Below are 24842 nucleotides of genomic sequence, written 5' to 3'. Positions count from 1 at the left end.
TAGTCTCTGGGGCGCCTGGGTGGCACAGCGGTTAAAGCGTCTGCCTTAGGCTCAGGGCGTGATCCCGGCGTTGTGGGATCGAGCCCCACATCAGGCTCCTCTGCTATGAGCCTGCTTCTTCCTCTCCCACTCCCCCTGCTTGTGTTCCCTTCTCTCGCTGGCTGTCTCTATCTCTGTCGAATAAATAAATAAAATCTTTAAAAAAAAAAAAGACATAAATTTCTAAAAAAAAAAAAAAATAGTCTCAATTGTGTGGTCATTTTTCATTACTAATCAACTTGTGGTGAGGAAGAAGGTTGGTTTTTTTTTTTTTAATTTCCATTCCCTTGAGAAAAAAAATAGAGGGGAGAGGCTTTGGGTCCATCCTCACCAGAATTTTCAGCTGCAATGTCTTGCCACAGAGTTTAACCCAGAGAAGACATTGTTGCCTGACTGACAAATTGATCAAAACCACAAGGAAAGCAGATAAGAGCATGTTCAATTTCTTTTTTTTTCCTTTTTACGAAGTTGTAATATTGTACTATACAAAAAATATTGTATTATACAAATGTATTAAAAGAAAATTAATTTCAAAAGACACCGAAACAACTTATACCTGAAAATTTTATGCGTAAAGATCTTAAACAGCCAATTCTGTAGCGGACTTCCGGAGGAGGTTCAGGTTTATTTCATAAGTTTCAAACGCAAACCATGGTACCTTGTGTTGATGGTGTTCATGCCAATCCACAATAAATCTCAGTTGGAAGAGAGGAGAAAATCTGAATTCCCTGTTTTCATAACAATTCAACACGAGCTGCTAGCTGCCTGAATCTCCATGACACGACAGCCTTTCATCACCCTTCTCTGGGGCTCAGGTCTTGGTGTGGAATAAGACAAGTCAGCCAGAACTGGGTTATAACCATGATTTATTACAAGTAGATAGTAGACACTGAGTATGATAAAGCAAAGGGAACTTCAAACAGGGAAAGGGGAAACAAAAAATCAAGGGTATTACCAACAATAAATTTCAGAGTCAGAACTGTAACACTGGACAATCATCAGGAAAGGGAACTCCGTACGGAACATTGTAAGATAGGAGCACCTTTCTCATGTTGTTATTCATAGTTGGAATTCAGGGGAGAGGATTCCATGGATTCAGACCACACCAAATGACCAATACGATGTAATGATCAAACACTACTTCCGGCTAGGTATCCCAATAATCAAGTTCTGTTTAAATCATGTTCCCAAGTCTTCTCTCAATCACAGTGAAATAACGGGAATATTAAGAAGAACAGAAAGCAAAAGATTGGTCATAGCCCTTGGAGAGACCGGTGGTGTATGTATGGATTAGTCCATTCTGGGGGTACTATTTTCCTGTATTGTCTTCATTATCCAGTCAACGTAGTTCTGCACTCGTGTGTAGATTCCATACGTTCCACACTGGGGGCCCCAGGACACCAGACCAGCTACATAGAATTTGAGGGTCTCTTCATTGGGAACCCGTAGAGCAAAGGCCCCACCACTGTCCCCTTCACAGCTATCAACACCCTTCTCTCCTCCAGCACAGATCATGTTATTAGTGAAAACATAGGAATTTATATCCACTTTGACATTTTTCCCTTTCACCTCCCGGCATTTTTCTAAGGGAGCAACAGGTAACATTGCCCCTCGGAGCAGGATCACATGATCTCTTGCCATGGTTCGGCCCCAGCCTGAGATCAGTCCCAGGTCTCCCACTGAGGGGTTGTATTCTGAGGAGGTGCTTGGCAGGCAGATGGGGGAGACAGTGGGTCCCATTTTCACTGGCTCTTTAAGCTGCACAAGTGCAATGTCATTGTCGAAATTCTTCCGTGTTTCTGGGACATCCAGGAATTCCCAACCCGGATGAATAATCACACGCTCAGCAGTGAGCGCCTGGGCTTTTGCCCGTTGTGAGGCGACCACTGAGGTGGACCCAACATACATTACTGGGTCACGGTTTCCCTCCACGACATGAGCAGCTGTCAGCACCCAGTACTCATCGATGAGAGCCCCACCAGCCCATGGGTCCAAAAAGAAGACTTGCCAGGGGAAATTTTGAATCTCTGCAATTATTCCTCCAAATATCCTCTGTGTTCCTCTAAAGGGCTTGCTGGGAACACCACAGACTAGGGAGGAAAAAGAACAAGGTGGAGAGAGAGCAAAAAATAAATTGCTGGCCTCCTACAAATCCTCCAATGACTCAAAAACTTGCCAGGCTTCAGAATTCTCTAGCACAATAGAGCTAACCCTGTATTTGGTCAACCACCTCAGTACCAGATTCATCTTGAAGGTAATCACCAAACATCTCGCTTTTCCAAAGCCACAGGCAGGCTTGTGGGAGAGACTGGTTAAACTGAAGAGGTTTGTGACTTCCTGAGTCCAAATGAGCTAGGGCTTCACACCATGAACAGCCCCTCTAGAGGTGCTCTTCATCCTAGGTTCAGCCCATGGGGACGGGGTCCAACTGAAAACAGTGTTGGGAAACTCTTTCCTCAAACAGATGGTGGAGGAGGCAAGCATTCCACCTTCTTCTGATACCCAGATGGAGTGTTTATCACCTTCTTTACTGAAGTCCTAATTGCAGCTGAGTCCCTCCTAGCAATCCAAAGGAAGTAGGACAAAGAGAGTGCTCTCTTCTTTCCTCTTTCATCTCATTCCCCACAGATTTCCAAGTTTGATCACTTTGCTATTACCAAATACAACTAAAACTGAATTATATCCCAGATGAAGTCAGCTTACCTAAATCTCTCAATAGTCAGCCTGAATAGACTCTGAGGTAAGCATAAAAGGGTTTGGACTCAGACAGTCCTCGGTTCAAGGTCTACTTCTCCCTCTTACTAACTCTGTGAACTTGTACTCAGTGCACTCATCTGTGAAATGGGACTAATCATATCTCAAAGGGTTGTTGCAAGAACTTGAATGAGATAATAAATGCAATTAACTGGCTGAGCCCCTAGCTCTCAATAACACTGTTGTTACTACCAGGATCATTATTATTATTATTATGGCTTTGCCTGAAAGCCTTCTTCTATCCAATTCTGATCTGTCTGCAACTCCTCATTTCTTTCATTGCTCTATATCTTGTTGCCAGACAGACTTTTACATAATAAGTGGGCTGGTCAACTGGTCTTGTTTCTGTGTGTGGACTCCTCACTCTCAATTCTCAGGTCCTGTTTTTAGCAATTCTACATCCCCTTACTACTACAGCTACATTACCAAACCTAACTGGCCCCGAATCTGATACCAACTGTCACTGGCTGATTTTCTATTTCCTGTCGGTTGGCCTGACTCAGTGCAATGGAGGAATTCCCCCAAGGTCCTGGCAGGCCCACAACCCAGTGTTGACTCCATTTCACCGAGCTAGACTCTGCTAGGCCAGATTGTTAAGTCCTTTCCCAAAAGGACTGCAGCTACTTTCAGAGAGTGGCCCCACACACCAGCACCTGCATCTATGGTCTCTCCCCAAGACTGAGCCCTGATTACCTGGAACACATTTTGGCAGCTCCGTGCCCAGCAATTTGTTCACCCAGCTCCCATTGCCTGCACAGTGATACTCTCCTGGAACGGCATAAGAGACACAGGACACACTCACCACCACATCTCCTCTTTTCCATTCCCCCTTTCATGCAGAGCCTCGGCTCCTCTAGGATTTGAGGAGGGGAGCAAATCAAATCAACCAGAAAAGAATCTTGAGAACACCTTCTACACAATCCCTCTGGCCTCTGTCCTGCCAAGGGAGGGGAAGGAACAGTCCCCGAAGCAGAAGAGGGTTACAGCAAAAATTAGAAAAATGCTTCAAGTGGGAAAATACATTAAATTAAAAGTGGGGTGCCTGGGTGGTGAAATCAGTTAAGCGTCTGACTCTTGGTTTCGGTTCAGATCATGATCTCAGGGTCGGGAGATCGAGCCCCGCAACAGGCTCTAAAATAAATAAATAAATCTTTAAAAAGTAAAAACAAATTAAAATCAATGAAGTGGTCCATATTGTGCCTTATGCAGTCCTTCATCTAGGACCACCAAGACCTCTCCATTGAGAAAGCCAGTCACATAGTACAGTGACTTGACACCGGGAGCATTACTCCTGTAGGCTCAAATAACTGGTCAAAAACTGGGTAACCACATGCAAATGGAATTGTAGGGAGAATTCCTGCCATAGTTGTGAAGCTGAGCTCAGTGACCTCTATAATTCCCTATGCATGATCCTATATCCCCATAGGAACATCGTATCTTTAGACTAAGCCAAGAGGATAAACAAAGTCCATCTCATCACCTTCATTTCTCTCCAAACTCTCTTCAAACCCAGAAAGACTGTTCTATTCCCTCTCCAGCACTTTTATTCTTTCTCCTCTTTTCTCTAGTCAAAGAAACCTACCGCTTTCTTCATCTTCCATGTAGTAATATGGCTCCTCACAAGTGTAATGAATGACAGAACCGAATAAAGTATGTTCTGGATCTTCGACTTTACCATTCGGAATGGGTTCAGGAGAGCCACAGTCCACAGCTACAAGAAGAAGACAGGTGAATGATGATCAGGATAGCCACTCCCTTCTAGGAAGAGTCACTGAACCAGTTCCATCCTCCCAGCCGTGTCCCTCACTCCTTCCCACCCTCACATCCATAAGCGCATCTGAGATGAATCTCCCCAGACCACTGACCAATTCAGATATCCCCTTCAAAGCTACAAGGAGGAACCTGCTTCTCAATGGGTGGTGGAGGCCTCTGCAGAAGCCAGGAATGGACATCTATGGTGCTACTAACTCTACCAATCCCACAGCCTCTTTCTTTGAAAGAAACCTGCTGATCTGGCCAGTCTGGGACCAGATCTGGACTAGCACTTCATGGATGGCTTCCCTTCAAAAAAAAAAAAATCCATGGGGTGCCTGGGTGGCTCAGTCGATTAAGCATCTGCCTTTAGCCCAGGTCATGAGCCCAGGGTTCTGGGATCAAGCCCTGCATCGGGCTCCCTGCTCAACAGGGAGCCTGAATCTCCCTCTCCTTTCCCCCTGCTTGTGCTCTCTCTCTCTCTCTCTCTCTCTGTCAAATAAATAAATAAAATCTTTTAAAAAAATCCAACCCACTCTCTCACAAGTCTAAGAGGAAAACATGAATTTGAATATTGATGAACTGATCTTTTAAATTCCATCAAAGGGGGGGAAAGAGGCCCATTTAAAAAAATACATACGTTGACATTTCAGTTTGGAATTACTCCACTTTCCATTACTTTGACAAGTAGAATAGAAAGATGTCGAGCCAACACTTCCCTGGAGAATAATACACATCACCATTAAATTATAAGGAGAGATATGGGAAATCAAAATCAAAAATGAAATCGATCTCTGGCCTTGGATCAAGGAGGAGTCCTGACCACAAGAAGCTTGGGGACATCTTAGTAGAATGACCCAAAGCACCCAGGAGTTGAGACTAAAAGACAACGTAGCCCCAGCATATCAGATCCCCTTCCCCAGGAAGACTAAAGGCGGAAGGAGAGTGTCAATCTGGCCAGGAAGCTCCATGACTCACAAGGAAGGACAGACAATCCTGAGGTGTTCTGTTTATGGAAAAGGTGTTAGACCTTGCTCAAACAAGGATATTCAGTAAACCATTAGACAATTCCACTCTGCTCATTCTGATGTAGAGATTGGGGAGAAGACCCTAACGGTACTTTACCTGTACAACTTCAAACCCTTCCACACAGGTTATCTTTACCACATCTTTGAACACATATTTCGCTTTCTCAGGCTCCCAAACAGAATTGGCAGTGACTTCTTTGGGACAAGGGATTGCTTGGAAAGGACAGGGAAAAAAAATTACCAAAGAGCTGGAGAATCTCTATTCTATATATATCATCCTCGCACTTTCTGAAATCATTCAGTAGTCCTTAATCCTGATGCCTACCATTCCAATGGAGATGTCTAAAATAATACGGCACTCCAGGAAGAATCATTGAGCCAGCTCCATTCTCCCAGCCATGTTAGTACATACTAACCAACCACCCCAAATTGTCTGCACCTGCAGGCCCAGTTGAAGGATTCCTAGAGGTTCCGGCATTTTACAACTACTGACAGGTTTAGATCTTGATGAAGAAGTGAAGTCCCTCAGGATACCTAGCCATATAACAATTTACCTGTTTGCATTTTACATTGTACGAGAAGCAACTTCTAGGTTACTCACGATCTCCACGGTAACGAAGTTTCCAGCCCTTTTTTTGCCCTGTTTGGTCAGTTTGGAAGATGACATTAACAGTGTTACTCTTGGTTTCAATATTCAGTGGTGCAGCAAGTCCATTACCACAGTAAGGACCAAATTGCTTGTCTCTTGCAACAAACTGAAAAGAAACGAAATGATGGAATCAAAAGAGAGAAAAAACTAAAAGAAAGAGGTAAAATGGAGGGGATAAAAGTAAAGGAGGTAATAAAAGAAACATAAAATAAGAAGGAGGGGAGGAAAAGAGAGGACAGAGAGAAAGATAATTTGTCTTTGAGGAGAAATCTCTCTGTGTGGGTTGGGAGGAAAACTAATCATTCATCACTCACAATTAAACTGTCAGGGCAGTGGCCCTTTGAATCAGCAGGTTCCACATCAAAATCTTCTCTCCGCATAGTCACCACCACTTGGTATCCCTCCTCCAACAGGATCTGATATTCACACCTTGAGTTCTCTGGGTATGGATTGGGATAATTGGGACTTGCAATCTCCCCAAGCAGTGTAGTGAATACATCCCCACTGCAATTGACTAAGGGAGAAAAAGAAGAAAAGAAAAAAAATGTATCAAATATAGGGTCAAGCAAAGGAGATCCTGCCCCATTCTGTGACTCTTCTCATGAACTGACCATTCCTGACTGGAGCCCGCATGCCACAATTACACATCCGATACAAATCAACAGAGATACCCAATGCCTATTGGGTTTCCATCACATGGCTTATGATGGAGCCCCTCGTGGTTGTGAACAGTCCCAGGTAGACTCTTCACAGGCATCTATCTCTCCTCTCCTTTAACTTGACCCTATAGCTTGTCTTCCTCCACTCTTGTGACTCCTCTGCAGCTTATGGGTAACTAAAGAGAGGTGCCAAAGCAAGGCTGAGGCTAATCAAAATTGGAAGGGTCAACAAAGCTCTAATTGAAGGCTTAAGCCATTCCAAATCCCAGGGAACACGCACTCAACTTGATGCCAAGCTCACCTCCGCAATTCTTCGTATCATCATGGAGGAAGTATTCTGGGGGGCAGGAGCAGAAGTAACCACCAATGAAGTTGTTGCAGAAGTGGCTACAAGGGGCATCTGCAAAGTCTGTGCACTCATTTATATCTAGAAAAAGTACAGAAAGATTGAGGTCAAGAACGAAGACCTAGAAGGAAGAACGAGTTTAAACCCAAAACTGCAAGGGTAAGAAAAAGTAGGAAAGGCCTGTTACTAATGTGAATAAATGCATCACATTTCAGGATGGTATTATTCTATATTACTCTCCTAAAATATGACTCTGGAGTTGTGCCCTGCCATTGCATGGCTCTAAGAGAGCTCTCAACGCCAGAGACTCTTGGCCTTCCTCACAAACAGAGCATTTCAGGATTTGGGCATTTCTGTCAAATCTAAACAATAGTTTGGCTTTATGAGATGTTCCAACTTCACTTTAACCTGGAGTTAGTTGTAAAAACACACAGAATTTGAAGGTTTGTTTGCCATTGGATGGTTTTGAATATCATGCATTTTTCGTGTGATTCTTGGCAAATTACTTATCTTCCCTAGCCCTCACTTTCCTTATCTTTAAGTATCTTTAAGTAAGGAGATCATTATACCTACCTTGAAGAGCTGAGGTGAAGATTAAGTTAATAGAGGTAAAATTCCTAATACAGTGCCCTATTTATAGCGGTTCTCAATAAATTACTATTTCTTGCCTATTTTTACCATTATCATCATCACCACCGAGATACAATCTTGTGTTTGAATTTCACAAAAGCAATTCACGGACAGACCCAAGTCCAGTCAACATTTCGTAAGAGTTATAATTATAAACGGAATCCTTATTCACAGAATCACTCAGTGTTTATTCTGCTTCTAATCGTTTGGCTGGATCACTAAGGCACATAGAGAAGGGTGAGCCTTACCTACAGCAACATAGTATGCAGCAAACCCAGTGAAACGCTCTTCATTGGAGAAGTCTGACTTAAAGATCACCTGGAGTTTATTGTATGGGACTTGGAACTCTTCCACAATTTGGGAGTTGGGATTCTTGCTGGTCCTCTGTCCACAGAGTTTCCCTTCTTCAAAGTCTCCTGACATTATCTAAGAGAAGAGTCGAAAGGAAGCTAAGAAAGGGTAATATTTTGGCATGGAGGTCAGAGAAGGGGACAGAAAAAATAGAACATTCCACCACCACCACCACCCCAACCCTATCCTGTATGTGCTTATTCTAATATACCTGCACCGAGTCATATGCGCAGTTCTCTGACAGCTCTATGTCCAGATGGGTGAAGTAGAGATGGATCCCGTACCCTTCAGGAACTTCTATATCCCAAGATTTCTCTATCTCATTGGGGTATGCCTGAGGATAGTTAGGGGACAGGATCTCCCCATACATAGTAGGCTCACCATAAACAGATGCCAAAAGGGAAAACAGGACAAAGCACCTGAAAAAAATAAAAAAAGACATATGGAGAGGGGGTGACCCAGCTACTGGCAGACTAGTATAGTGCCCTAGCATTTGTCATGAGTAAAAGGGAGGGGAAAGAGAGGGAAACAGGTAGAGGGGAGGCGGGCAACAGCACATGGAGGAGAATCTTAGGCTGGAATAAAGCAAAAAGGCCTAGATCAAACCAAAACCTGGGCTTCAGATCTGAGCTGTTTCCTTGAGAAGATAAAGGGAATAGATCATCTCTGCAGACTCATGATCACTTACCACATCTCTGGAAATTTGTTCATCCCTGGTGAACAGCACACCTCAAGGTCCTGGCTCACAGCACCTCTGGACTTTGGAGCAAAGGGGTGGCAGGGCTGGCTGTATTTGTCAAACAAACACAAGCACCTGCTTTGGTGGTGGGGGTCACCTGGCGTTCAGTGTCACCTTCATAACAGTAACACACAGGTTAAACAAAGCCATACACTGGTCACCACAGGATGCCTGTCCTCTCACACCATCCCTGGTTCTACTTGAATTCATTTTCTAGACTAAAACGAGATCTTACCCTTCTCCCATTGCGCCTCTGGATTGTCTCCTAGTTTTTCTCCCAAAAAATGAGCACTTTCTCCCAGTTTTCTCCCTCCTCCTTCACCCCCCACCCATATGACCCCTGCCCCCTCTCTATCAGTCTCTCTCCTGCCCTCACAAAACAATATCCCCATTTCCACTCAGGTTTTCAGGAGTCTTTCCCCATCACGACTATCCATCTAGGACATTTCTCCCTCTTCTTTTGGTGAAGATCGCCTTTATCACTTCACACCAGCTCTCTTCACTATGTTTATTATTGTGCATATTTCTGTTGGTGCTCCCAATTGCCACCGATGGAGGGATGAGCTTCTTTTACTAGGGGAGGCGGTGACCTTGGGAGAAGTAGTCTGAGACAGGGTTGGGTGGGGAATGAAACAAAGGGCAGCTGAATGACAAGAAACACAAAAGGAAAGGAAAGGTATCCCCTCAATTTCCTATGTGCATTTTCCAGGGTTTGGGGTTTTTCCTTTACTAAAAAGATGAGATATCTTTCCACAGTTCCTCAAAAAGTCTTGCCAAAAATGTGTCTAACCCTGCAAACAATGGTAAGTAGTGGGGTGAAGAGGTTGCCTATATTCTGCCTTCTTTTATTTTGCTCCTTCCAGCCCTCCATCTTTGCCCTAAACCTTCCCATGTGAAGTTCTCCGCCTTTCTCTCTTCCTCCAGCAAAGCTCTGCTCTTCAATTTTTAAGTTTTTTTACCTTCAGAAGCGGATGGGAACAAGTGGGTCAGTCCCTTCTCTCGTGCCAGTGGGCATGCTGGGCGACCCTGCCAGCTCCCAGGGAGAGCAGCACCGGGCCTGGACGCTCCCTCTTCAGGAACCTCCGCCGGCCTCCCTGTCCTGGTTCTGTTTCATATGATTCTCTATCCCAGTGTGCATGTCTGAAATTCCCTGATCTAAACAAAGAGGGGGCTGGGAGACCATGACAAGGGAAGGGGTAACTCAGCCTTGATCTTGGAGCTCCCTCTGCTTTTGAAACAAGAACTGCATACTTCTGTCGTGCCTGAGGTCCCTCCATCCAGGGCTCCAGGGGGAGAAAGGAGTGGGGAATTCCACCGATTGCCTAATGTTCTTTTTCAGCCAAAGGGTGTGTTAGAGTTTTCAGGGAAGTCAGGTGACTTGTGGGAAAAGGAGGGGATTAATACTGTGGGGGGGAAAAAGCCAAACCCAGAAAGTCCAACCCTCCAACTGTGTATGAATCATGACTTAAGGGAGAGTACTTATCAAAAATGCAGGTCCTTTCTGCTCTTAAAGTAAATTTAATGGTTGGATAATGACTTAGACCTAGACCCAAGCTGGTGTGGGATGATGCTCTTCCTCTTCCTAAAATCGCCTCCACATCTCCAAACATCTAAATTCTATCCACCAATCAAGCCCCAGTTCAGATACAATCCAGAGTCCCTTACCCATAACCATTGGGTCTAAATGGGTTTCAAAATTCAGAATTTTACATATTTTTAAAAGACAGTGCAGTAAATGGACCCAATATTAGGTAACACCTCCCCCTCTCCCTCCCTTCGAGGGGCTGGAATAATGCTTCATTATCAAACATTAATATTTCTGCAGCTACACATATTGATCTTCACAGTAAATAGAATAATTAAAATTATAATTTGGTTATAATTATATATTATATTTATGTATCCCTTATAGTTATAAATTACTTCACATCAGGTTAGGTTTTGCTGACAAATGAGTTTTGGTGCCAAACTTGGAAGAAAAAAAAAAAGGAAGCCTTTTGGAATTCAGAGTTGCAGATAAGGGACCAAGGGATGGTGGGCTGTAAGATTCCCCACAAAGTCTTCCCTGATCTCTTGTATCACCTTTATGTCCCTATTACTCTACTTCCTACCCCTATCTGATGACTGCATTCCAATGAATCTACACCTTATCAATTGAAGATGCTCCCTTAGTTTACATATCACTAGGAATAAAGGGCTGCCAATTAAACTATAATATACCATTAATTATAAAATACTTCCTGATTTCAGAAGCATTAAAATGTGGGGGAAGGGTGCCTGGGTGGCTCACTGGGTTAGGGGTCAGCCTTCAGCTCCTGATCCAGCCCCCAAGTTGGGCTCTCTGCTGAGCGAGGAGACTGCTTTTCTCCCTTCCTCTAGTCCTCCCCCTGCCTGCTCTCACTCTCTCTCAAATAAATAAATAGAATCTATTCTATTTATGGGGCGCCTGGGTGGCGCAGTGGTTAAGCGTCTGCCTTCGGCTCAGGGCGTGATCCTGGCATTATGGGATCGAGCCCCACATCAGGCTCCTCCGCTCTGAGCCTGCTTCTTCCTCTCCCACTCTTCCTGCTTGTGTTCCCTCTCTCCCTGGCTGTCTCTCTCTCTGTCAAATAAATAAATAAAATCTTAAAAAAAAATGGGGAAACCACATGCCTTAGAATTAATTGCTGGTTGACTCACTCAGCACTGAGCCTGGAGTCAGAGGACTGGCTCATTACCTTGTAGCTTCTTCAAGTATAAAATGGAGGTAACATCAGTTCTGTGCTGTCAGAAGGATCTAATGAAATAACGAGAGTGAAAGAGCTTTACAAACTATGGGGCTGAGTAATGCACACATTAAAAGGAAGAGAATTATGAGTCTATAAGGTCTCTGAAGGCAGGTTCAGGGTCTGATTCATCTCTGTATTCTCCACCATGTCTAGCAGTGCCATTTGTACAGTAGATGTACATATGACTGTTTGGTGTTCCTTTGGCTGCCCAGCTTTTGAATGTCTTTACCACATTTGGGGAGTTCCTGGTCATATGAGTCTTGGAAATAGAGCCCACCTCCCAGGGGAGAAGATGGAAGTGCAGGAAGTGTATTGCTCCCCACTCCAGCAGCTCTGGACCAGGCCCATGCAGTCCACTTCACTCATCAGAGGCATCTGCCTAGGCTTTGAATCCAGAGGTTGTCATACCAAGAAGCCAGGACTACGGAGCCTCTGGGGACAATGATGGCTGCAATAAGATGAAGGGGTACCTGGGTGGCTCAGTCAGTTGGGCAGCCACCTCTTGATTTCAACCCAGGTCATGATCTCAGGGTCCTGGGATTGAGCCCCTCAATGGGCTCTGTGCTCAGCGGGGAGTCTGCCTCAGGATTCTCTCTCCCCCTGCCCTCCCCCCACTGACACGCATGTACTCTCTCTCTCTCAAATAAATAAATCAATCGAAGTTGAGGGAGGAAGCAGTGCTCACAGGCTGCTTCCAGTGTCCAGCCCCAGTGGATGAGCATCACAAGCTGAAGTGTCTAGGGCCCAGCAAAGACAGCGGCCTCAGAGGCAGCCATATTTTTTCTTTTTTTTTTTTTGTCAGAGAAAGCAAGCGCAGGTAGGGCGAGTGGCAGGCAGAGAGAGAGGGAGAAGCAGGCTCCCCACTGAGCAAGGAGCCGTATGCAGGGCTTGATCTGACCATGAGATCACGACCTGAGCTGCAGACAGACGCTTAACCAACTGAGCCACCCAGGCGCCCCAAGGCAGCCATATTCTGACCATTGCTGCTGCTGTGAAGCTTCCAAACTTGGTGCTCCCGTGCTCCCGGCATTTCTGTGAGTAATCAATCCAGGGTCCCTTTAATAAATTTCACTTCTGCTCAAATCTACCAGAGTTGGCTCCCACTGCCTGCAACTAGGAATAATTGCTGATACAACATGCTCAGTGAGTACCTGAGAAATGACTGACTGAATGAGCCAATGAGTTCAGACCATTGACTAGCTGCTTTTGGGAGTGTGACCTTGAAAAAATTACTTAATCCGTCTGAGCTCCAGCTTCATCGTGTGTAAAATGGGGATAATATCATCTCCCTCAGGGACACTTGGGTGGCTTAGTCAGTAAAGCGTCTGCCTTGGGCTCAGGTCATGATCCCAGGGTCCTGGGAAAGAGTCCCACATCAGGCACCGTGTTTAGTGAGGAGCCTGCTTCTCCCTCTGCCTGCCGCTCCCCCTACTTGTGCTCTCTCTCTCTCTCTCTGACAAGTAAATAAATAAAATATTTAAAAATATATATATATATATATATCACTTCTCTCAGAAACAGCTATCATGGGGCGCCTGGGTGGCACAGTGGTTAAGCGTCTGCTTGGCTCAGGGTGTGATCCCGGCGTTATGGGATCGAGCCCCACATCAGGCTCCTCCGCTGTGAGCCTGCTTCTTCCTCTCCCACTCCCCCTGCTTGTGTTCCCTCTCTCGCTGGCTGTCTCTGTCTCTGTCAAATAAATAAATAAAATCTTTTAAAAAAAAACAGCTATCATTGTCAGTGAGTAAGGGAAGAGTTAAGGTCTAGGCAGGGAGAGATAGGAGGCCATGATTCCCCTGACCAGGCTCACAGAAATCCCAAATATGGAGAAACGCTGAGGCATACAAAACCAGAAATAAGGGAACAAAGCAGACCACCTGGACCTGGGTGTTAAGGAGGGTGGTGTGGTTTTTTTTGGCAGCTACACTGTAATCATGGAAAATGACCAGACCTCAGAGAAGTGAGCCATTAAGGATGTTACCAGTAGTCCTTGCTCAAACAAAGATGGCACAAGAATTTCAAGGCCACAATCGTCCCCGTCAGTTCTCAATAAAAGACTCCAGTGACAGCCCACGGTGGTAACCCATTCAGGACCCCTCTCACTCTAGGGAGCTTTTCTCTTTCCTTTCTGCTCTCACTTTCACTTAACAGACTTTCACTTTACTTCACCCTTTTGTGTCCATGAAATTCATTCTTTGACTCCATGAGACAAAAACCCTGCAACCCTGTAACATCAGGACCTACAGTAGCCATGAATAGACGAGATAGCTAATATCTAGCATATAGATATATATCAGCATATCTCTGGTGCTAAGTAAGCCCTTCATCAATAAACAGCAACAACGTCATCTCCAAACACCAGCAGCAGTAGCAGCATCGGTCTCCTCAAGAGCTTCCCAGCATGCATCGGTACACAGCACAACAAAAAGAGCATCTTACTCAATTGTCCAAGCTCGCTTCTCCTTTGCCTTCTGAATTCAACACTCACGGGAAAAGTTAGTGACTCTCCTACCCTCACATGTGTTTTGACTTCACCATCTCCAATTTTGCCATCCAACTACAATATTCTATTTTTCTCTCTAAATCTCAAGAAGACAACAAACCACACATGTAATGGCATCTCTAGGCCCTGCCACCTTCCCCAGTTCACCAAGAACTCAAGCCAAGACCTCTTACAGTGACAGCCTTGAAACTGCTACATAATCTGCTCAGGATCATGGGGAGTCACAAAAATGATGTTGCTTATTGTCACCCTCAGGGTCATCTGAACCACAGCTGATGTGATAATGCTAATACACAAACCAGAAATTAGAACCTTACATGTTAGTATTAAATGTAACTAACACATGTGTGTATAAACATGAAAAGGACATTTTTAAAAGATTTTATTTATTTATTTATTTATTTATTTATTTATTTATTTATTTATTTATTTATTTATTTTAGAGAGATTGAGCAGGGGAAGGAGCAGAGGGAGAGGGTCAAGCAGACTCTGCTCTGATCATGGATCCCAGTGCTGGGCTCGATCCCACAACCCTGAGATGATGACCTGAGCCAAAATCAAGAGTTGGATGCTTCACCAACTGAACCACCCAGGCACCCTAGATTTCCTTTTCTTTTTTTTTTCAAGTAGGCTACACACCCAGTATGGAGCCCAATGCAGGGCTTGAACCCTGGGATCAAGACCTGAGATGAGATCAGAGTAGAATGCTTTTTTTTTTAATGATTTTTTATTATATTATGTTAGTCACCATACAGTACATCCCCGGATTCCAATGTAAAGTTTGATGCTTCGTTAGTTTTGTATAACACCCAGTGCACCATGCAATACGTGCCCTCCTTACTACCCATCACCAGTCTATCCCAATCCCCCACCCCCCTCCCCTCTGAGGCCCTCAGTTTCTTTCTCACGGTCCATAGTCTCTCATGTTTCATTCCCCCTTCTGATTACCCCCCCTTTCTTTATCCCTTTCTTCCCCTACCAATCATCCTAGTTCTTATGTTCCATAGATGAGAGAAATCATATGATAATTGTCTTTCTCTGCTTGACTTATTTCACTTAGCATTATCTCCTCCAGTGCCGTCCATGTTGCAGCAAATGTTGAGAATTCGTTCTTTCTGATAGCTGAGTAATATTCCATTGTATATATGGACCACAGCTTCTTAATCCAGTCATCTGTTGAAGGGCATCTCGGCTCCTTCCATGATTTGGCTATTGTGGACAATGCAGCTATGAACATTGGGGTGCATATGGCCCTTCTCTTTACTACGTCTGTATCTTTGGGGTAAACACCCAGTAGTGCAATGGCTGGGTCATAGGGTAGTTCAATTTTTAACTTTTTAAGGGACCTCCACACTGTTTTCCAGAGTGGCTGTACCAACTTGCATTCCCACCAACAATGTAGGAGGGATCCCCTTTCTCCACATCCTCTCCAACAATTGTTGTTTCTTGCCTTGTCTATCTTTGCCATTCTAACTGGCGTAAGGTGGTATCTCAGTGTGGTTTTGATTTGAATTTCCCTGATGGCTAATGATTTTGAACATTTTTTCATGTGTCTGTTAGCCATTTGTATGTCTTCATTGGAAAAGTGTCTGTTCATATCTTCTGCCCATTTTATGATTTGTTTATTTGTTTCTCGTGTATTGAGTTTGAGAAGTTCTTTGTAGATCTTGGATACCAGTCCTTTATCTGTGGTGTCCTTTGCAAATATATTCTCCCATTCCGTGGGCTGTCTCTTAGTTTTTTTGACTGTTTCCTTGGCTGTGCAGAAGCTCTTTATCCTGATAAAGTCCCATAAGTTCATTTTATCTTTTATTTCTCTTGCCTTTGGAGATGTGTCGTGAAAAAGGTTGCTCTGGCCGATGTCATAGAAGTTGTTGCCTATGTTCTCCTCTAGAATTTTGATGGATTCCTGTCTCACATTGAGGTCTTTCATCCATTTGGAGTTTATTTTTGTGTATGGTGTGAGAGAGTGGTCAAGTTTCATTCTTTTGCATGTAGCTGTCCAATTTTCCCAGCACCATTTATTGAAGAGACTGTCTTTTTTCCACCGGATGTTTTTTCCTGCTTTATCAAAGATTAGTTGCCCAAAGAGCCGAGGGTCCATTTCTGGGTTCTCTATTCTGTTCCATTGGTCGATGTGTCTGTTTTTGTGCCAGTACCATGCTGTCTTTGTGATCACAGCTTTGTAGTACAGCTCGAAATCCGGCATTGTGATGCCCCCAGCTTTGTTTTTCCTTTTCAACAGTTCCTTGGAGATTCGGGGCCTTTTCTGGTTCCATACAAATTTAAGGACTATTTGTTCCAGTTCTTTGAAAAATGTCCTCGGTATTTTGATCGGGATAGCATTGAAAGTGTAGATTGCTCTGGGTAGTATGGACATTTTAACTATGTTAATTCTTCCAATCCATGAGCATGGAATATTTTTCCATCTTTTTATGTCTTCCTCAATATCTTTCAAAAGTGATCTATAGTTTCTAGCATATAGGTCCTTTACGTCTCTGGTTAAGTTAATTCCAAGGTAACGCATGGTTTTTGGTGTTATTGTAAATGGGATGGATTCCCTAATTTCTCTTTCTTCAGTCTCGTTATTCGTGTATAGAAATGCAACTGATTTCTGGGCATTGATTTTGTATCCTGCCACCTTACTGAATTGTTCTATAACTTCTAATAGTTTGGGAGTGGATTCCTTTGGGTTTTCCATATAGAGTATCATGTCATCTGCAAAGAGAGACAGTTTGACTTCTTCTTTGCCGATTTGGATACCTTTGATCCCTTTTTGTCTTCTGATTGCTGTTGCAAGGACTTCTAGTACTATGTTGAATAATAGTGGCGAGAGTGGGCATCCTTGTCGTGTTCCTGATCTTAAGGGAAAGGCTTCCAGCTTTTCCCCATTGAGAATAATGCTTGCAGTAGGCTTTTCATAGATGGCTTTTATGAGATTGAGAAATGTACCCTCTATTCCTACACTCTGAAGGGTTTTAATCAGGAAAGGATGCTGTATTTTGTCAAATGCTTTTTCTGCATCAATTGAGAGGATCATATGGTTCTTGAGTCTTTTCTTGTTGATATGATGTATCACATTGATTGATTTGCGAGTGTTGAACCATGCTTGCATCCCAGGTATGAATCCCACTTGGTCATGATGGATAATCCTTTTAATGTACTGTTGGATTCTATTAGCAAGGATCTTGTTGAGGATTTTGGCATCCATATTCATTAGAGAAATCGGTCTGTAATTCTCCTTTTTGAGGGGGTCTTTGCCTGGTTTGGGGATCAAGGTAATATTAGCCTCATAGAATGAGTTTGGTAGCTTTCCTTCTGTTTCTATTTTTTGAAATAGCTTTAGGAGAATAGGTATTATTTCTTCTTTGAATGTTTGGTAGAATTCCCCAGGAAAACCGTCTGGGCCTGGAGTTTTATTATTTGGAAGGTTGTTTATCACTGACTCAATTTCTTCATAGTTAATTGGCCTATTTAAGAAATCTATTTCTTCCTGTTTCAGTCTTGGTAGTTTATAGGTTTCCAGGAAGGCCTCCATCTCTTCCAGATTGTTTAGTTTTTTGGCATATAGCTGTTGATAAAAGTTTCTAATAATCCTTGCAATTTCAATGGTGCTGGTCGTGACCTCTCCCTTTTCAGTCATAATTTTAATAATCTCAGTCCTTTCTCTTTGTTTTTGGACAAGTTTTGCCAGTGGTCTATCAATTTTATGGATTCTCTCAAAGAACCAGCTTCTAGTCCTGTTGATCTGCTCTACTGTGGTTCTGGTCTCTAATTCATTGATTTCTGCTCTAATCTTGGTCAACTCCTTCCTTGTCAGTGGGTTAGGCCTGTCCCTCTGTTGCTGTTCCAGTTTCTTGAGGTGAGAATATAGAAACTGCATTTTAGATTTTTCTATTCTTTTGAGTGAGGCTTGGATGGCTATGTATTTCCCCCTTAGGACTGCCTTTGCAGTATCCCATAGGTTTTGGACCGTTGTGTATTCATTCTCGTTGGTCTCCATAAATTGTTTAATTTGTTTTTTGATTTCCTGGTTTATCGAGTCATTCTTGAGCAGGATGGTTCTTAGCCTCCAAGTGTTTGAGTTTCTTCCAGGTTTTTCCTTGTGGTTGAGTTCCAATTTCAGAGCGTTGTGGTCTGAGAATATGCAGGGGATAATTTCAATCTTTTNCTGTGATATGGCGTAGGTTTGTCATGGTTGAGCTTGGGAGGGGTCCTCTCTGCCTCTTGGACACGAATGTTTGTTTCCCTTGCTAGATTAGGGAAGTTTTCAGCTACAATTTGTTCAAATATCTCTTCTAGACCTCTGTTTTTCTCCACCCCCTCAGGGATGCCGATGATTCTGACATTGGATCGTTTCATAGAGTCAGTAATCTCCCGTAATCTACATTCGTGGGCGTGGATTTTTTTAAGACCAGCTTCTATTTTCGTTTTTTCTTCTACTAACCCATCCTCCAATTCGCTAACGCGTTCCTCTGCCTCGGTGACCCTGGCCGTCAGAGCCTCTAGTTTTGACTGCCTTTGGCTCATAGAATTTTTAGTTCTGTCAGATTCACTCTCATTTCCGTCCTTAGGGATTCTATATCCTCAGTAACATTTTCGTTAATACTTTTTTCAAGTCTACTCATCATTTTGACCATTGTTACTCTGAATTCCATTTCTGATAATTTGGTTACATCCATATCCATTATTTCTGTGGCAGAGGCCACAGACTCACTGTCTTTTCTTTGCTGGGGGTGGGGGGGAGGCTTCTCCTTCTTGTCATTCTGATGAGGAGAGGTTGCCAGGTTGTCCAGAGCCCAAATTATTGACTGGGACCCAGGCCGTGCAGCCTTGTTTTATAGGGATCTTAGGGATGTGGGCTTCTTCTTTAAAGATTTTATTTATTTATTTATGTGGCAGAGAGACAGTCAGCAAGAAAGGGAACCCAAGCAGAGGAGTGGGAGAGGAAGAAGCAGGCTCCCGGTGGAGAAGCCCGATGAGGGACTCCTTTCCGGAACGTTGTAAACACACCCTAATCCGAAGACAGGTGCTTGGTGACTGCGCCACTCAGGCGCTCCGGGTTGTGGGCTTCTTNAAAGAGGAGCCCGATGAGGGACTCCTTTCCGGAACGCCGGGATCACGCCCTAAGCAGAAGACAGGTGCTCAATGACTGCGCCATCCAGGCACCCCGGGTTGTGGGCTTCTTGATTTTTCCACCTACCTTCTGGGGGAGGGGTCTGCCGCACCGATACTCAGGCAACCCTGTTTGGGTAGAGTCTCCGTGTCCCCTGTGAGGAGGGTTGGGGGTGGGCACACTGTGAGCCGGTATTTCTAGGCTTTTGTTCTCTGGTGGCTTTCCCTGGCGGTTTGCTGTGCCTCTTCTGAGAGTCAGAGCAGCAGTGGCCGAATCTCAGCCTCTGTCTCAGAACAGAGGGATCGCGGATCGTTCTCCACTGATGTTCTGGCCACTTTAACTCTGTTACTGTTGGTGCTGCTCAACCCTGCAGCGTCCCGGGATGTGAGCCCCACACCCAGCGTCCCAGCCCTCACTTCCAGGGCCGGCGCGTCTCTGTCCTTTGTGTTTCTAACACCACCAGCTGCCAGCCGCCCTGCACACGCTCCCGGAGCTTCCGGTCTCAGTCCGGATCCAGTGAGCACACCGGGATTCCGGAGTTCCGCGAGATGTCTGGTGGCGTGCGCTCCCAGCTCATGGTCTCAGTCTGCTCTCTCGCGGGTGCCGTCCGCGAGTCTGCCCGCTCCCCTGTGCAGGTGGCCCGCCAGCCGCCAGCCGCCAGCCACCCTGCGCATGCTCCCGGAGCTCCTGGTCTCAGTCTGGATCCAGTGAGCACACCGGAGTTCCGGAGTTCCGTGAGATGCCTGGTGGCACGCGCTCCCGGCTCACGGTCTCAGTCTGCTGTCTCGCGGGTGCCGGTCCACAAGTCCCCCGCTCCCCGGTGCAGGTGGCTACCGCTTCCCGGTGCCCGACCCCAGTGGCTCCCTCCCCCTTCCGTTTATCTTCCGATATCTGTGCGTGGTTTCACGGTTCCCCGCTTCGTACCTCTATACTCAGCACTGGAGATGTTCATTTGTAGAGATCCAAATGTATCTTCCTGCTTCTCAGGCTGATTCCGTGGATGTTCAGGCTGGTCTGGTACCTATCCAGCTCGACTCAGAGGACCAGCTGAAAAAGGGGTCCCCCACTCCTTCGCCATCTTAACTCAGCCTAGAGTAGAATGCTTAACCAACTGAGCCACCCGGGTGCCCTAAGGACATTTTAGAAAATAATCACTAGTGTTACTTAGAATCATAAGTATCATATTCACCACGTCAGTTACCATCCTTCTTTCTGTTCCAAGTTCTACAGAAATTGAGAAATCAAACAAAAGCAGCAAATGGAGCTCAAAATATTATCTTTAATAGCAGTAAAGCCAAGATAGAGTAAGTAGCCTAGTGTAAAAGCTAAATGGTGGCTAATTAAACCCCGGAATTAGAATAACCCTTCTAGACACAGACAATACTAGGCCAGGGAAGGCTTTCTCAAGCAGAGAATATACACTCCCTGTGGGCAGCTCACTCCCAAGAGGAAGAAGGGCCAAGGTAAGGGCAGCACGCCCATTTATTCTTCCCATCTTTACCAGTTAGATAGTTACTCTTCCTCCCCAGCGCTAAGTGAGAGATGGAATGGAGAGGCCACAAGAGTCATATCATGGAGCTCTCTCCATCAGGAAGCATCTATCAGAGGTGGTACAAACATCCCCCCCACCCTGACATTCCCACAGCTTTTTTTCTTTAACCTGTTAGATTTAACAATTAAGCATATCATCAACTAAGGATGTGGCAGTCCACCTGGGAGATAAGATCAGGAATCTGATTAGGGCTCCATTCACCCGAGGTCAACCACTGCTCCTCTTTTGAGCCCTCCAGCACCACTGGCCCCAGAAACCCCCAAAATGATTCTGAGCAATACATTAACGTTAAACATATTCTGCACCCAAGACTGGAAATTCACCTCTTCCATTCCCATCGCAGATTACATTCAGCCTTGTTAACCAAGACAGCTATCTGAGCTCAGCAATGAGATTAAATGAGGGTGTTAAATCCTAACAATAGACACTGGGCCCTACAGCCGGCCAGGGCTGTGGCCCCCCGCGCTTTGGTGCAGGCCTTCTCTGCTAGCGTCCTGGCCGGCGGGGAGCGGGGGAGTCTGGCGTCCCTGCGGGACAAGGTGCTGTCATGGAGAATGCGGCCTCGCTCTGAGGCGCATAGGTCTGGGACTCCGCCCAGATGAACCAGCTGCGGCAGGGCCTCGGGCTCTAGAGACTGGTCGTTGCTCGGATTCCCGAGCAACCAGTTCCTGCATCAGGAGAACGCCAGAAACCAAGAAATCCTGAAACCCCTCAAGTACGTCCGACCCGGCGGCTGGTTCGAGCCCACCTTGATGCTTTTTGACAAGTGCGAGGTGAACGGCGCGCAGGCACACCCCTCTTCGCCTTCCTGCAGAGACTTTGCCTGCTCCAAGTGACGCCGCCACTGCGGTCAGGACCGACCTCAGGTTCATCACCTGGTCTCCCGTGTGCCGCAACAACGTCTCCTGGAACTTAGAGAAGTTCCAGGTGGCCCAATTGGTGTGCCTGTGGGGAAGTACAGCTGCTGATTCTAACCAACAGAGGGCGAGCCTGACATCCAAGGGATCAGGGGCTGTCCCAGGAGCCCAGCTGTGCCTTCCGGCGCCCTTCCGATCCCTAATGCTTGGCGGTCACAGCGTTGCCCTCTGGGGATATCAACCACGACCGAGTGAAATCTGCATGAGTTAGTTCCTGCAAGATTTCGGAGACCGTGCTAGCTCCCAGGCCAACCTTTCCTGAGCCCCGTTTTGAAAAGTCCGAAGAGTTCATGAAACACGAGAATATCACAACACCAGCCCCACAACCACAAAATTTCTAAAACCAACCATCCCCAGACCCCAAAGCAGACATCCCAGGAAAAATTAAAATTTAATTTCCAAAGCCCCGTACTTAATGTTGCCAAAGACTGAATAAGAAATTCAGTAGTATTAAGGGAAGGAGAAAATGTTCGTTTTTGACCTCACCTTAATGCCCCTAGGTTTATGCCAACCGTTCAGAATGCATAGCTCATGAACTTAAGCACAAGTGAAAGAAATCATTTAGAAAAAGGTAAATTTGGGCATTGTGTACTTAACATCTGGGGGTCCCTCTGTATGGAACATTTCATTTCCAGTTCCGCCCTTGGTGCCAAGCTTCTGGCGCCCAGTGCTGCCTTGATAGGTGATCTCTGCCTACAATCCAGACTCCACAATGTAGAGGACAGATGGTTTCCACTCAGCGGCTTTTGCCTCTTGTATAGAATCTCTAAGATCTGAAGGCTTTCTCTTGGTCCCCACATTTGTTTCAGCTGGAGAAAGGACCCTCAATAGATTCTTGAAACTGCGGTTCCTACTGAAGTTTCAAACCCTGTGCGCTTAGCTTAAGGACCAACACCTCTGCCAGACAGACGCTCTGATGCCAGTTTTTCTTCCCCTTTTTAATTTCACTAACAGATTACAGAGACCACAAATTAGGGCACAGGCAATGCCAGCAAGCCTACCCACAATACGTATATCACCTTGAAACCCACCCAGCAATTTTTTGAGACTTTGCCACTCTCCAGCCTGTGAACAAGCCGCTTGAATTCCAGATCAGTGTTAACAATTTCCTCCTTGGCCCTGAATGTAGAATGGCATTGGCCAAATTAGCACTGCCTCCCTTAGCCAGCCACTCCAACAGGAAAGCTACAATCGCCCCAGGGCTCTGTAGCACGTGTAGAACTCAGCTTCCTTACAGGAGGATTCCTGTGAGGAAACGCCAGGAGTCATGAAAAGAATCCCACCACTACAGCATACAGGGTATCTGCATTATTGTCAAAAACTCTAATATAAACAGTGCTTCCCAAAATACCAATTCATTTATTGTTCAGTAAAACCAAATAGTGAAAAATCCCGACATCATAGAAAAATCCTAGGAAGGGACATCTAGGTACCTCAGTCAGTTAAGCGGCTGCCTTGGGCTCAGGTCATGATCCTGGGGTCCTGGGATCGAGTCCTACATCAGGCTCCCAGCTCAGCAGGGAGTCTGCTTCTCCCTCTCCCTCTGCCCCTCCTCCCTGCTCATGCTTTCTTTCTCTCAAATAAATAAATTAAAACTTATTTAAAAAAGGAAAATCCCAAGAAAAAAAGTGTAGCTATATCAGAACAAATAAAGTGTAACTGAGGGAGAGGGTTAAAAGAAAGTAAATGTGGACAAGAAGCAGTAACTACTGTAGGCTGATTATGTCCCGCCAAATTCACAATGGAATCCTAATGCCCAATGTGCTGGTGTTAGAAGGTGGGGTCTTTGGAAGGTGATCAGGTCATGAGGGTCAAGAATGGGATTAGTGGGGGCGCCTGGGGGGCTCAGTCTGTTAAGTGTCTGCCTTCAGCTCAGGTCATGATCCCGGGCTCCTGGGATGGGGTCCCACATTGGGCTCCTTGCTCAGCTGGGAGCCTGCTTCTCCCTCTGAATGCCGCTCCCCCTGCTTGTGCTCCCTCTCTCTCTCTCACTCTCTGTATCTGACAAATAAATAAATAAAATCTTAAAAAAAAAAAAAAAAAAGGAATGGGCTTAGTACTCTTTTAAAAGAGACCCCAGGGGGCAAAAAAGGAGAGCGAGAGACCCCAGATAGTTCCCTAGGCCTATGTGAGAACAACAAAAATTCTGTGACTCCAAAGAGGGTCCCTGCCCAACCATACTGGCTTATACAGTACAAAGTGCTGTATTAGTTCTGTCAAGATAAACCGACCAGAAAGAACTCTAATATGAGCAGAAAAGAGAGAGTTTTATTCGAGCCCATATTAGGACAGCTGCCCAGGAAACACAATTTTCACAGGAAAGAAAGAGCTCCAGGGAATGAGCAGTTTTTATGGAGTTCTATTCTTCTTTACATAAAGAGCCATAAATCAATATGTCAGAGGTACCGTCTCTCAAAAAAGTTATGGATTAATATGTAGGCAGGAATCACGAATTTTAACATCATAGAATAGAGGGAGTAGGAGCACTGATCGACATCTTAAGGACAGGAGGACTTCCTTCAGGCTGCTCATTTGTAAAGCCGATGCTTGGCAGGCCTTAAGTCAGGCTTTTGGTTTAAACAAAGTTTGTGTTGTCGTGTTGATTCCGGAAGAAATCTAAAATGGCGTCCCTCCTATCAGGGCTTTTAGAGAGTCTTTTTCTCACTGCTTCCCCACGCCCACCCCACCCCCCGCCTTTGATCAATAATCTTCTGGCAGAAAGCATTGATGATCATTATTTTGTCCCCTGATGTCAGGGTGATTCCTTATCTGCCATGGGTCCATTTTGTCCCTTGACGCTAGGCCTGATTTAGGGGGCCTAGGAGTCTATGTGGGAGTAGGGATGGGGGTCAACAGTATGGCTTTTAATAAGGAATATTACAGCTAAATTTTCTCTTCAATGTGATCAAACCGTCATGCAAACATTGTACCTGTGCTTTGTGGTGAGTTTTTCCCTTTGCCTTTTTTGTAACATTCATAACATAAATACAGAAATAGCAATAAAAATCCAATTAATAACATTGGAAACAACCAATACAG

The 24842-nt window shown here is 45.1% G+C and overlaps 1 protein-coding gene and 1 pseudogene across 1 annotated transcript; one reads left to right on the top strand and one right to left on the bottom strand.

Moving 5' to 3' along the window:
• Positions 1–888: 888 nt before the first annotated feature.
• C1S (complement C1s) lies at positions 889–10079 on the bottom strand. Its single transcript, XM_011228704.3, has 12 exons — positions 9907–10079; positions 8897–9061; positions 8420–8627; positions 8106–8283; positions 7183–7308; positions 6537–6736; positions 6175–6328; positions 5671–5786; positions 5186–5264; positions 4376–4504; positions 3487–3561; positions 889–2129 (listed from the first exon to the last, which is right to left on the bottom strand). The coding sequence occupies exons 2-12, from the start codon at positions 8917–8919 to the stop codon at positions 1330–1332; spliced, it is 2088 nt and encodes a 695-aa protein (XP_011227006.1). The 5' UTR covers positions 8920–9061; positions 9907–10079; the 3' UTR covers positions 889–1329.
• Positions 10080–19882: 9803 nt separating this feature from the next.
• Positions 19883–21946, top strand: LOC100481682 (annotated as a pseudogene).
• The last annotated feature ends 2896 nt before the right edge of the window (positions 21947–24842 follow it).

Source organism: Ailuropoda melanoleuca, chromosome 16 (assembly GCF_002007445.2).
Source record: "Ailuropoda melanoleuca isolate Jingjing chromosome 16, ASM200744v2, whole genome shotgun sequence".
Classification (NCBI taxonomy): domain Eukaryota; kingdom Metazoa; phylum Chordata; class Mammalia; order Carnivora; family Ursidae; genus Ailuropoda; species Ailuropoda melanoleuca.
Note: the sequence above shows the minus strand (reverse complement) of the source record. Positions and strands in the feature narration are given on the sequence as shown.

Bases quoted from the DNA above. Each gene is read 5' to 3' on its own strand.
- C1S (XM_011228704.3), bottom strand. From the start codon at position 8,919: ATGAACAAATTTCCAGAGATGTG. The intron at 8,628-8,896 runs GTAAGTGATCAT...TATTTTTTTCAG, and splicing joins AACAAATTTCCAGAGATGTG to GTGCTTTGTCCTGTTTTCCC. The intron at 2,130-3,486 runs GTAATCAGGGCT...TTTCCTCCCTAG, and splicing joins GCTGCCAAAATGTGTTCCAG to TCTGTGGTGTTCCCAGCAAG.